This window comes from Ipomoea triloba, chromosome 3 (assembly GCF_003576645.1).
Source record: "Ipomoea triloba cultivar NCNSP0323 chromosome 3, ASM357664v1".
Taxonomy (NCBI): domain Eukaryota; kingdom Viridiplantae; phylum Streptophyta; class Magnoliopsida; order Solanales; family Convolvulaceae; genus Ipomoea; species Ipomoea triloba.
Genome location: NC_044918.1, coordinates 1,220,495 through 1,234,300, shown reverse-complemented (window position 1 = coordinate 1,234,300; position 13,806 = coordinate 1,220,495). Strand labels below are relative to the sequence as shown.

At 36.9% G+C, this 13,806-nt stretch overlaps 3 protein-coding genes across 3 annotated transcripts; all 3 read right to left on the bottom strand.

Annotated features, from left to right (window-relative positions):
• Nucleotides 1–371: 371 nt before the first annotated feature.
• Nucleotides 372–3,919, bottom strand: LOC116012484 (agamous-like MADS-box protein MADS2). The gene is made up of 8 exons (XM_031252027.1): nt 3,472–3,919; nt 2,496–2,574; nt 2,256–2,320; nt 2,043–2,142; nt 1,625–1,666; nt 1,516–1,557; nt 1,238–1,377; nt 372–729 (listed from the first exon to the last, which is right to left on the bottom strand). The coding sequence occupies exons 1-8, from the start codon at nt 3,654–3,656 to the stop codon at nt 642–644; spliced, it is 741 nt and encodes a 246-aa protein (XP_031107887.1). The 5' UTR covers nt 3,657–3,919; the 3' UTR covers nt 372–641.
• A 2,881-nt stretch (nt 3,920–6,800) lies between these two features.
• On the bottom strand, nt 6,801–9,127 carry LOC116013897 (probable UDP-arabinopyranose mutase 1). The gene is made up of 4 exons (XM_031253857.1): nt 8,534–9,127; nt 8,167–8,417; nt 7,910–8,078; nt 6,801–7,298 (listed from the first exon to the last, which is right to left on the bottom strand). The coding sequence occupies exons 1-4, from the start codon at nt 8,843–8,845 to the stop codon at nt 6,981–6,983; spliced, it is 1,050 nt and encodes a 349-aa protein (XP_031109717.1). The 5' UTR covers nt 8,846–9,127; the 3' UTR covers nt 6,801–6,980.
• A 728-nt stretch (nt 9,128–9,855) lies between these two features.
• Nucleotides 9,856–13,521, bottom strand: LOC116013963 (cytochrome P450 85A1-like). Its single transcript, XM_031253934.1, has 8 exons — nt 13,178–13,521; nt 12,690–13,011; nt 11,864–12,259; nt 11,696–11,782; nt 11,177–11,255; nt 10,628–10,734; nt 10,382–10,506; nt 9,856–10,117 (listed from the first exon to the last, which is right to left on the bottom strand). Exons 1-8 carry the CDS (start codon nt 13,369–13,371, stop codon nt 10,030–10,032), a joined length of 1,398 nt encoding a protein of 465 aa, XP_031109794.1. The 5' UTR covers nt 13,372–13,521; the 3' UTR covers nt 9,856–10,029.
• Nucleotides 13,522–13,806: the final 285 nt, after the last annotated feature.

The window sequence follows — 13,806 nt, the reverse complement described above, 5'->3', positions numbered from 1 at the left end:
ATAAGGTTGAACTAATGAACTTAACAGCAAATTTTGTAAAATTAATTCTCTAAAATAATAAATGAAATAATTTAAGTGATGAGACAAAAAGAATAATATATTTTAGTCCAATATCATTACCACCATTGGGTAATGAAGTGATATACATTTTCTTAGTCATTTATGCACATGGTTGTCACCACGATACATACAATACAAATCACAGACGTAAAGTAATCGAGTGAATGAAATATAATTTTCGTACCTAATTTATACCTTAACACTGGCATTCTTAAATTATATGGTATCATTAATAAGAACGGAAATATGAGGTAAAATGAGTAAATAGGCTTATAGGCCAAGTAAAAACCCTAAAACATGGGGGGAACAAATTAAAGCACAAGAATTGGTGAAGATGAAATATAATCCTTTAAAGTGCAGCATATATCAAACATAATTACTAGTCTGCTGTTTCATACTACCAATATATATTTAAAAGTAGTGTTCCAAATATATATATAAAAGCTGAGAACAGTCTTCCAAGATTGAAGTCAGTGCAGCATGCATTTGCTTATTATTGTTGAGATTTTTACACAGTACTGGGGAATTGAAGAAAGTGTTTATATGCCATCCCTTTCTGAAAACCATCAAGAATCTGCATATCAAAGCATCCAACCAGGGAGCACAGCATTCACATTCTGTGCATTAGTGGCTGCTGTTATTTGGCTTGAAGTAGCCACCGGATTAAACCTGCATGTTTTCATTGTCACACAAACTTCATCATTCTATGCATGCATGCATACAGATTAGAGATATATAAGTTTGAATCCTAAACTTAATCACTCCTCAACGCCCAGCCTGAATTGGACGAGAGAATGTATATCACGAGATGTGCTTCAGCCCTCAGTGAGGCAGGGTCTAAGTGCTTGCTTTTTTTCTAAGGCTGAGATCCTCTCCCGTTAAGGATTTGAACCCTAAACCTAAGCACTCCTCAACGCCTAGCCTGAATTGGACGAGAGGATGTAAATCACGAGATGTGCCTCAGTGGGTCTGAATGCTTGCATTTTTTCTTAAGGCTGAGATCATCTCCCGTTAAGGATTTGAACCTGAGTATTTGCTAGGTATTACACACACACTCAACCTTTCGACTATTGAGCTATGGTCTGGGAGGCAGATCAAATCAAAGATATACGTATATATACACTACAAGATCAAGATGCGTTCTATCTCAACTAAAAGACGTTTGAGGTTTACGTACCCGATATGCAAAGTGGAATCACACTCCAGGGGTTGGAAGAAACCATGAGTCTGATCAGCATGCTGCTGGCTGTATGCACCACTTTGCTCTCCAGGCCCCCATGGCTGTTGAAGGTTATTATCTACATAAAATTCTTCAAGCTGCAGATCACACATATACATGGAAGATTGAGTGTTAGAAGCTAGTGCCACACAACAATGTAAAAAAGCACAATCCATCTAGACCAATACAAAGAGCAACAGAGACATGAAATTAAAGTAGTTCATATGTTGTTGTACCTTTGATTCAAGGGTTTTATTAGCCTCCAACCACAGCTTCTCCTGTACAGATAGATTTAGGAAACCATCAATATTTACAAGGCAGAAAACCAAATGCAGGGTATATTACCTTTGTTTGAAGATCAGAGAGCTGGTCAAGCATCATCTGTGTCTGCAAGGAAAGAAAAATAAAAAAATTTTAAAGGCATTCTATGAGACATCAAAAAAGGGCACCCAAAAAGTACATAGTGATACTGAACCAATAACCCGATACCAATTGTCAGCATCAGACGCTTATCATTATGCCAAACCTATAGTTAATAGCAAAAATGCAATTTTATTTTCTTATACTTGTAAAACAGTTAGCGCTATAATGTCTCAATAGTAGAATGCTGGACTTGGTTCTTCAAACAGACGCCGAACATACATAATTACAAATTATAATCAAGACAAATCAATCAAATATAAGTCATGATTCATGGATTAACTTGACCATTCATCTACCTATATATAAACCCATATCCACTGATTTGGGAAAAGTTGCTTACCCTAGTAGACCTAATATGCTTCAGTGATGTATCTAGTTGATGTTCAAGGTGCTCAATCTCATCTATATTCAGGGGCCCCAAGTCTTCACCAAGAAGGTGTCTGTCATAATACATCAAACAAAGAAAAACCCATCCTCTCATAAAGTTTATACATTTTACCTATTAAAAGATAAAACCTTGCGATGTGACCGATCTAAAGAGAAATTGTAATACCTCTGGTATCGTTGCAGCGACTCATATTTGCCTTTCAGTTTTAAATACTCCTTGTAGCTACTTTGCTGCATGACAATATAGTATAGTCAGGGTGGCATGCCAAGCAGTAATTAAAGTGTCTGGAAGACAATTAGAATTGCACTGGATAAAGGAATGCAGTTGAGCTGCATGGAGAATAAATTCTAAGGGAAAATATGTGTATATATATATATATATATGATTGTGTGAGTGTGTGTATACCTCATTGTCTTTGTTTGGTCGATTAACTTCCAGTGTACCATAACTGCATTTCTGATACCTTTCAAGAGTTTTGAGCATGCTAACCAAAAGTCACCCAGAAAATTGAATTTAATTATGAGGAATCAACATTACTTTTCCAAAGTACCCACAAAAATAATAATCAAAAAATGGGTTGCGACCCATTTTAATTAAAAACATAATAAAGTTTTAGCCAAAGTTCTCATCACATTTTATATTTATTCTCAACATAAAGGATGGTATTAGAAAATAAATAAATATATCTGCAATATTATCAACCAACAAGAAGTATCTATTTCAAAAAAAAAAAGAAATCTATTAAAGAAATTACCTGAATTAAAAACAGAAGGGTACATTTTCAATCATTTCAATTAGTCCTATCACTAATTACATCAAGACATGAAATAAGTTACAGGTTTTTAATTAATCAAAGAAGTGATATGAAGATCAGATAAAATAATAATAAATAATAAAGAGTTACAAGATCAAGTGAAGTTTTGAAAGAAATTTATAGATCTGCAATCTTTGCCTTAAAACTCATAATCTCCTTCCCCTTTTGTCTTTAATCTTTAGAGATTTGGTGAAAATAATGTAAAAAAAGTAAACTTTATCTTATTATACATATGGGATTAAATCAAACCATCACTAAAAACCCAAAGATCTAAACTTTATTAAACATTTTTGAAAATTTTTGCCTGATTGCATATTCATGAAGTCCTAAAAAACCAAACCCTTTTATCTCAGACAAGATTGTAAGAATGAGAAGCTGAGAACATCAAAAACAAAGAAGCTAGCTGTGTGTTAAGAATCATCAAATTGAGCTCAGATCAGATCTCTGTGTTTCATATGCAAAAAGTAAGATTATTTACAGCTAGGTATAATCAAACTAAACTAAAGGGAGATTATATTAGCAGACATATATGAAGATCAGAGAATGAAATTGAATAAAGATGTGTACTTGGAGGTACTAGAGAACTCATAGAGCTTTCCCCTGTTGGAGAAGATGATGAGTGCCACCTCAGCATCACAGAGCACAGAAAGCTCATAAGCTTTCTTGAGCAGCCCATTTCTCCTCTTTGCAAATGTGACCTGTCTGTTTATCTTGTTCTCTATCCTCTTAAGCTCCACTCTCCCTCTGCCCATTATTATCTATCTCTCCCCTTAATTTCTTCTCTTGGGTATAAGCTGATCTCTTCTCTCTCACCTCTGGCTACCCAACTTCTATGAAAGAAAGAAAAAAGCTAGCTCTCTATGTGTGCATCATATCATTCCTTTTAACTTAACTCAATCTTGATCATTAAAACCCTAGAGAGAGAAAACTAGACATAGTGAGAGAGAAATGGGTATACTATTTGTATTGGTGATTCTTGGTGTGGGTTGTTGTTCTTTCTCCTCTTCTTGTTTTGGGGATTCCTTGTTTTAACCTAAGGATTGGCATCTGTTGCCATTTTTGGATATCTGGTTTTCTAGGGTTGGTGTTTATTTCCACTTTGAAGCTCCATGCCATTAACCTCTCCCGGACAACATCGTCCCACGCGGATAACCGGCGCGTGGTGTCCACGATTAGGTCTTCTCCTTCCGTGAAATGCACGTGGATGGGCCGGAACGCTACCCAATCTAATACGCTATTAGTCCGTCATGGAAATATCAGAAATGTCGTCTGGAATCTTAAAATTGCTTCCCACGTGTCGTGCCATTAGTGGGTATCGCATGTTGATATCATGCAAATTACGCGGTTTTTTAAAAGTTTTTTTGTTTAATTGTTTTACATTTTAGGACTAATTTTAGATAAACATTGTGAAACCCTAACCCCACTTGCATGTTGTTTTTATTCATTTTGAATTTAAATACACGGAGTTGACGCCCAAAGTAGCTCTTATCCTACACATTTGATCTATCTTTTATTAATAATATTATTATTATTGCTTGCTTGCCTTGCATTTGAGCACAAATTCATTATCATGTGATCAGTATTACAATGTAATATCTGTTCATAGGCTCGAACTCACCCTCTCATGTGGGGGTGTAACCGAGTGCCACTAGACTACAAGGTCTTTGGCACATACAAATCTCTTTAATCCTACTTATTTCTACATGCTTGACACTCAAATCTTGGTGTGGGCGTCGAGTCGGTTCGGGTGATATCCAAATTGTATTTCGAATATCCAAAATTTGCAGGTGTTGTTTTTGACACTCGATATCCGGATCAAATTTAATTTGGATATATTCGAGTTAGGTGAAATTATTTCAAGTTAGTTTGGATATACTCAAAATTTAATATATATAATCAATTTTGAGTTTTTTTAATGATTATATTATTTTTGTATTTATATTTTTCATGTATTGTGAAACTAAAAATAAGACAACATAGTAATAACTAAGAGACTTATGAAAAATATAGATTATTAATTATAAAATGCATTTAAAACTAAATATATAATTTATATTTTTATATTTTTATATTTATAACAAAATTTCGGTTAGTTCGGGTTTAGATTCGATTATGGATAAAATTAAACACCCAATAACGGAATCAAATTTATATTTGGATATACCATAATTAAAAATATCCTAACCAAATATCCAACCGAATTTTAAATTTCGAGTGAATTGAAGATAAATAGTTATCGTTCATATATTTTTTAATTACGGTATATCTCGCATTATTACTCTCCCATGAAATTGAAATTCTTTATGCTTTCATAATTCATTCCTTCTAGCTAAACACGGGTAAAGGTCGATGCCCAATTCCCTTTAGTCCTATACGTACATTTGACACCCAAATCTTTCTAGTCTTACACATTTGATCTTATTATTTATTGCTTCTTGCCTTACATTTGAGCTGAATTAACCAAACATATTGCGAGTTGCGTTAATAAGATAAAGCAGAAACAAGAACTGATTCAAAAAAAAAAAAAAAAAAAAGAACTACGACCCATAACATTACTCTCTTCGAAATACATTCCAATTTGTAACCCTTAAAGGTTGTTTGATCTTGAAAGGAGAGCTACACTACATTTAAGATAAGAATTAGATTAATTAATAAAATGTAATTATCCAATTATTGATAAATTTCAATTGATCCAACTCTAACTTGAAATATTCACATACTAGGAAATCTGTCCTGTTGGAATTGATAAGTCAAGCTAGCTAGCAAACGTGATGGGCATTCCATGATGAAGCAATGAACCTAAGTCATATACATACGTTTGTTACGAGATTTGTTGCAAAGGTTGCCATAAATATGAAAACATATTGGAGCAGTACAATGTTTCTAAGTTTGAACCTCAGCAGTGCATTATTGTATGGTAATTTGTTGTGGTTACTAATTAAGTAATTATGTTTGATCAATAAAGTTTTAACTGCCATAAATATGTAAGCACATGGGTATTCTAGTTTTCAAAATGTGAAAGTGTGGTTGTGCTTGCTAAGGAAACTTGCATGTGATGCTACTTTCTTTCATCACCACTATACCCCCAACCTAATCCGACGTGTTCACATCACCTTATTAACTCATAATGAAAATTGGCATATGATACTCAATAATATGTGTAACAATAACCATTAAATGAAATTAATTGATGAGAAACCCCAATTGGTTTTATGCGTCTCTCGATTTGTAATCCAATACAAAAATCAATAGGTTGTCAACCAATTGTAATTCAATACAAAAAATCAATAGGTTTTGTCAACCAATTAAGCTATATGTTGTGTGTTATCAGAAGGGGTAAGATACCAGGACCCTCGACGCTTCACAAGTTCCATATAGATTACGATAGAATATTCATGCGTGAATTTCTCAGATAAACAGAATATTCTTGGTGTCCGAGGGGGCTTTCTCAGCCATAATAAGGGTGTTTACTATATGCTCTAAGAGTAGATAGAATCATAACATTATTATTTGATTAGATTAGCAAATTCTTGATTTTATTTCTCTCTCTTGAGATTTTAACCCCTTACAAACCCATTTTTAATTAGGGTATTTAACTTCTTACAAATCCATTTTTAAGGTATATATGTAGTTTTTTGGTCAAAATTGAGTTAAGGCATTAATGCTTAATTTATGTGAATTAAATTAAACATATAGTTCAAGATCCAAGCAAATGTTGTAGTATAGTGGTGAGTATTTCTGCCTGTCACACAAGTAATTTGAGTTTAAACCTGGCAATTGCGAGTTTTTGTTCTTTATATTTTTGGCTTTTATTATTGTCTCCATTTGACTTGGGAGTTCAAACTCGGAAATGGCTTTTGTTCTTTTAGATTGTTTGCTTTTATCACTGTCTAAAATGGAGAAAGTGCAATGGGCATTCAAAAATTGAAATTTCATCTTATGGAACACTCTGCAATAGGCAATAGCATTGCAGGGTACACAAATGTATAAGTGGAAGAATCTTGCAAAAAAGGAAGAACAAAAAAGCAGGAAAGAAATGGGACCACTAATAATTAAGCTAATAATAATAATAATGTTTATTTGGCAGGGGCTTTGACTGGGTTGAGCTGATCCCAAGCTTCAATCCAGGTGATCATGGCGTCGGCGAGTTTGATGAAGTACTCGTCTAGCTTCCCCAGCTTCTCCTTCACCTGCTTGGACAGTTCAATGTAGCATTTCTGGACTGTTGTGGCGTCCTTGGACAGCGTGGCTTGCTGGAAGAAAGGGATGATCTCTTCTTGCCAGAATATCCCCTTGTACTCTTTTCTCAGATTCACAAATGGGTTGCTTGCCTTGCTGTGGTAGATGTATGGTAACCCTGTCTTGATTCCCAGCCCCAGATGGTCACATATCACCTGTGTTTTCACTCAATCAACGGGGTATCCATTAGAATTTAAGATTGGATCAAAGTCATAACCACTACTCAAGGTGCACAGAATAAACCACTTTGTGATTTTAACCAAGTCAACTAATGAAAGACTATAAACAGGTAAACTAACGCTAGCCGAATCACAAGTAATAAACTAGCTAAACCATCATAGGTAGGTTAATATTATGGTTATTGAGCCAACAGCCTACCAAAAAGGCTATAGGTCATTTCCAAGCCAACAAGTTGCCCATGGCTGATGGGCTTATATCAAGCCAAGAAGGCTAAATAGGTAAACCAACCCTAGCCAAATCACAAGAAGTAAACCAGCTAAACCATCATAGGTAGGTTGCCCACTTGCCCATAGTTGAACTAGTTAAACTTGTAACATTACGATTATCAAGCCAACAACATACCACCAAAAAGGTTAATAGATCGTTTCCAGGCCAGGCTAATGATGGCTTAAATCAAGTCAAGAAGGCTATAGAGAGTCAAAACTTGTAATATTATAATTATTAAATTAATTATCTGACCAATTTAGTGATGAGAGCCTCTATAAGCACTTAATTCATTGTCAAAATGGAAATGGATTGGTGTTACCTTGCAGCACCAACCAGCCCACATATCATCATAGCGACCAATGGGCTGGCCTTCACCCATGAGTCCAAAGTACATGGCAGGGCCGATGAGATCACGATCAAACGCCAGATTCATACCACACATGGGGAACAGGGTCCCCTTCGGGATTGTCATGATAGCATCAACATACCTGCCACAATCACATTACATTATTTTCAAAACGCTGTTTATTGCTGGTTCAAACTAAGAAAGTCAATCGAAAATAGAAACCTACAGACCTGGTGTTCCTCTCCAAAGGCTTGACGAGCTGCGTGGGCGCATCGTAATCAGGAATGTTAAGCCAGAGACCGTGAGACACGGCGGTCGGAACCCCCTCCCGGAGGCTGAAAGGGTAGCCCCGTACGAAATCCGCTCCCTCCCTGTACGGCTCGTACAGAGTGTTGAAGAAAAACGGCGTCGATGGGCAGAGCAGATTCTTGATGTGCTGTTCTAGCGCATCAATATCCTTCCCAGTAGGATCTTTCGCAACCTAAATACCCAGAAATGTTGTACAGAGATATAAACAACTTGTATATTCCATTAACACAGAACATAAACTGTTACTGTATTACAAAGTTAAACAGTACTAAAAAGAAACAAACTTACAAAGCAGTCGTCATCAATGGTGAAGATGTACTTCTTCTTGGAGACCATGTAGCCGAAGCAACGGCAAGCGGAGTCCTTGAAGGAGATGCAAGAGGCTCTGGGTCCGAGAATCTTGTTAATGTCGTTGCGGTTGTAGAGCTCGTAATCAAAACCAGGAGGGACTTTAATGGTCCGGGAAGGATCGCCGTCTTGGACGATGATGAGATGGTAGGGCTGGAAAAACGGTCTCCACATTTCCAGGAAATCGAGGTTTCTGATCGTCGGAATCACGATGTCCAGATCATCTTTCAGCTGAGCGGCGGTTGCGGCCATGGCTGCCGGGAAATCAAGGTTTTATTATCTCTCTGCAGATAATCTGTTTAATCTTTAATAATAATGATACATGTGTGAATGAATTGGGTTCTTCTGGGTTGAGATCTGGGGATTATATATCTGCAGGGTTGTGAAGTTATGGATCTGCACGTAGGGAGGAGAGGATTGTTCTGTTGCATAGTTGTGGACTTGTTCAAGCCAGGCACATTTCCTGCCTTTCAGTTCAGTTTGTGTGCATTTATTCTCTCTTTTGTTGTTGTTTTTTTTAGGATGAAACAGTTCTTCAATGTCCTAGAATTATGGTCTATTGACAAGGGAATTTATATAGTGTATCAGGTTCCATAGTGTACTGTGGACCCTGTTTTAATATACAAAATTTTACTTTATAAAGTACAGAATTTGACTTCATAAAGTATAAAATTTAACTTCATAAAATACCGTGGACTCATGTTTATAATACACATACACACAAACACAGTATAATGAATATGAATTAAACACTTAACATAATATACAGAATTCATGTTTAAAATGCACATAATTCATGTTCGTTATATTATGTATTATGAAATCAAATTATGTGTATTGGATCAAGGTCTACATTGCCCACGATATAACTATTGACAACTGAAATAGCTATGAATGTAAATTTAATGCCTAATAACTTCTTGGACGATCTGCGAACCAAGCAGCTCATTTGTAATCTAAATAATCTATTTCTATGTCTGATTGTTCGAAATGATTTTCAACCCTCCTATCTTTTTAAATGTCCTTTGTAAAATGAATTAAGCTTCCCTTCCTCAAAAGAATACTTCTTGGGCTGGCCCTCTTTGCAGGAATCCTAGCCCATTCCTTGACCCATTAAAATTGGTTTTACGATTAAGGCAGTATTTATACATATCTAGGAATACTGGATATGCAATAATATTTATTGTATTGGTATCTTAGTATAATACTTTCCACTTATACTTCTTGAAATTTAAGGTTAGTATATGTGGAGACAGGCTTTGTTTGAAATGGAAATGAAGCATGAGAAGCAAATCTATTTCTCTGCAAAAAATGGGTTACAATATAATCTCTATATGTGTTAGAGGACCTCTATTTTACACATTTTTTTTTGTTCTTCTTTCTGCAATTTCTGGTCCTTTAATTACTTTATGTACATTCTCTGACTGATTGATGGTTTAGTAGGATGACACCCTGATGTGTAGTCCATTTGGTGCTTCAACTCTTGGGAACTTCAGCAACTTATCTCCCCCCACTTCTTCCCATCTGCATTATATTCCACTCAAGAATTATTAGAATCATAACAAAGCTAGACAATCCAAACAAGTAATCCTAGAAAAGTAGGGTAACCCTAGCCTCAAGCTGTTAACTTGGTAACCGGTTACAAGTTCTACTCCAATAGAAACGGTCTATTGACCTTCTTGGTTTGAACCGGTCAACTATAGACAGCTTAGACTAGTTTATCTCATTCTGGTCCTTTGCTAGTTAGGGCCACAAAACAGAATTTACCCAGTACACATCGAATTTTACCTGTATCTAGTTACAAAATAATGAAGGAATGTAGAGATTTCTGCTATCCCAAGCTCCTTTCCAGGGCACTGCCTTGTGCCCCCTCCAAAGATCAAGAAATGGTTTTGGTTGTCTGGGCTCTTATCCTGCAAAATCATTTATAACCCTTTATAACTATGATCCTGGTTCTCGGGGTGTGTTGACTGTTGAGCATATAACGTATAAAATATGAATGTGTAATGTAACTATCGGGTTAGGCTTACTGACCAGCCATCTCCATGGGTTGAAAGTATATGGATCGGGGTACAGTCCGGGGTCATAATTAACCTCTCTTGTATACACATAAATTCTCCATCCTTTGGGTATGACATAGCCTGCAATATATACACAAAACAATACAAATATATACGGTCAGAGATAGTGTGCAATGCTCCCTAATCATGGCTAAAAATGTAATCTTTTTTTACCATATAGCTTAGACTAATCTGGGTTGTTTGTGTGTTTGTGTTGTGTAATAATGATCAAGATTCAATGCTAGACAGAAAGGCAAAACACATGAGATGTATAGGCTGGAATGGTAGGTAAGCCATGTGGATGTTGATAGGAAGAGGGTCCATTATTATTGCAAGATAATCTTCTAATCCACTCCCATCAGATGCTTTATGCTATGTTGGTTTCACATTTTTTTTCTTTTTTTTTTTACTACTATACCAATGTGTGCAAAACAAGAACCCATGGCATATATATGTGTTCATGAAAGTTCTTGATTGATTGATGATATAATGAATGAATGATCTAAGAATCTTGAATGCCCACCATTTAGTTCTATATCTTGAGTGGTTTTCCTCAACACTCCATTCACTATGGTTGCTAGCCTCGACGTCTCAAAGATCACCTGCATCAAAAAACGTACTGTCTCACTATCAGTTCAGTCTTACTTACAAGGCAAAATCCCAGGCTCAAAAGTTCAATCTTTCTCACAGAGACGAAATTCTCTCGCCCCCAAGACTTCCACACCCTAATTTCACAAATAGAGGAGGGGTAAATGGGTAATTGGCCTCCCGGCCTCCAACACCTGTGGGCTGTGGCTCAATACAACAGGATAGTGGAAGGATAAATTATGATAACTCAGTGACTTAGATGGGAGGACCAGTACTTGATATCTGAGTCTATCATATTGGGTGTAACTCAGGCTCTTAGAGCTCGATATTGTGTCCTTATTTACAATCTAACACCTAAAAACCAACTAAATTGTCCGTGCAGACCACAATTAATTTAGTCTTTTGGGTGAGACGGAACACATTATTTGGTTCAATTGTGTGAAAGTGAACTTACCGCACGTGTGAATCGCATTGATTTGAAGTCATTGTAGTCAATAGGATCATTGGGGGCTTTCTTTTCCCTTATTGCCATATGCTCTTTCTGCAAAAATTGAACCAAAAAATCAGCCTTGAACAGAAATCTGTGGAGTTTAATTAAATGCATCAATTTTCTTACACTTACTCTGAGTTCATCGAGAACCTTGGGATGATCACTGAGATACTTGACAGCCATCATAGAAGTCGTCGAAACAGTCTCGTACCCAGAATACAAAAGCGTTATGATTAGGTCAATCATCTCATCATCACTCAGCATGTATCTGTTCTCTTCCTCATTCATCAACAATCCCAGCATGTCGTCCTGTTTCTCCCCGGCAACTCTCCTCTGTTCTATGAGCTTTCGGAGCAGTACGAGGATGTTCTTCCTCGCCTGCAATCCCCGCCGGTAGTTCGTGTTGGGAAGGTTTATGGGCAGCGAGAGAGTCCCCAGTACCAGCTTAAAGAATTCCGGCATGAACTCGCCGGCTATTTCGCCGGATTCAATCCCGGCAATCTGCTTCAACGATGAAAGAAACGCCATCTGGGTCCAAACAACAACAAAACCATATTAGAAACAGAGGAATTTGGATTTTTATGGATTTAGTCATTTTATTTGGGTATAACTCAGAGTTTCTAAGGTCGAACACAGTAATTAATTCTCTCAGATTATAGGCACCTGTATTAGGTGGGACAAATTTAGTCTTGGTACTTAGACAAAGACGTTGTAGTCCAGTGGCACCAAGTTACTAGCTGAGAAGTCGTGAGTTTAAGCCAGATATTGATTTTAGTGCTTCAGTAAGCTGAGAAAGTAGTTATAAACAGAAATCAATGACCCAACTAAATTGGGTATTAACTCGAGTTTTATTATTGATGAATTATAAAAGAATTAGTCTCTAAAGATGAAAAAACAGAGGCCTAATACTGGGAACTCCGAGGTTTCAACATATGTTCTCCTAGAATCTTGAACTTACCTTGTTGGTTTTGTCTTGAATGTCGATAACTTTGCGGTCCCAGGTACTAACGTGGGATCTCATGAACTCATCGATTTTAGGGAGGAGCTGATATCTGATCATGGAAGGGCTGATGAGGGACAACAATGCCCCTCTCATGTGTTTATGAGCCGCGCCATGAACCGCTGCAATATTGCATTTTCCCAGAATGTCAAGCATGGATTGAGGGTATCCTGGGACAAGCCCTTTGCCCTCATTCACAAGAATGTATCTGTTTACCTCTGGATCCATGGAAACCACTGTGGGACACCCCAGAATGTGGGATTTAAAGAAACTCCCATATCTGTTAACACAACAACAATAACAAATTAATCCCCTAAAACCTGCCCAAAATCCCATGTTTATGAACATGTTTTGGTGTTTTGTGTAGCAGAATTTAAGAAAACACAGGAAGAATAAGGTTGTAAAGAGCATACTGCATTGTAACAGAGTCAGTAGTATAAAATCACCTTGTTCTCTGGTTTTTCATGAAGATGGGGCCTTGTTTAAGGAACTCAGTGGTTTCACCAAAGAGAGGCCAGCCCATGGTTCCAGGGGGGAGCCCTTTTTTCATGAACCTTAGTTCATTCCATCTTAATAAAGCGGTGCTGAGGATGATGCAGAGGCCAAAAACAGCCACCAAAACAACCATGAAAACCGCCATTAATGGCCTCCCAAGAAGCTTCCAAGTTCCAACCACCTTAAGAGGGAGATATGGAGGGTTGGGTTGGGGTTTGCTTCAGATTTTAGGCCAAGTTCATGAGTCATCAAGATTCATGGAAGTGTGCCTGTTTATATAGAGAGATTGCACGAGGGGATGGTCAGGGCGTGCGTGCAGGGTGGGTATTGGAGCCTAATAAGCCAATATAATAAGCCATAAGAGTGCAGAGGGGGTGGGGTTGGGGAGGGTGGGTGGGGGGGGGGGTCCTAGTCTCAAAATTTGAGGTAATGAAATAACTGGATGCTAACAGGAAATGATTCTCTCTTAACTTTTTTTGAATTATTATTAGGAACTGTAGGTTTTTTATACTATTTTATTTTATGTTTTTGGTAGAAAGGGTGAAAAGGCAGGGGTGGGGTAAAGGTAGAGATGTCAAAA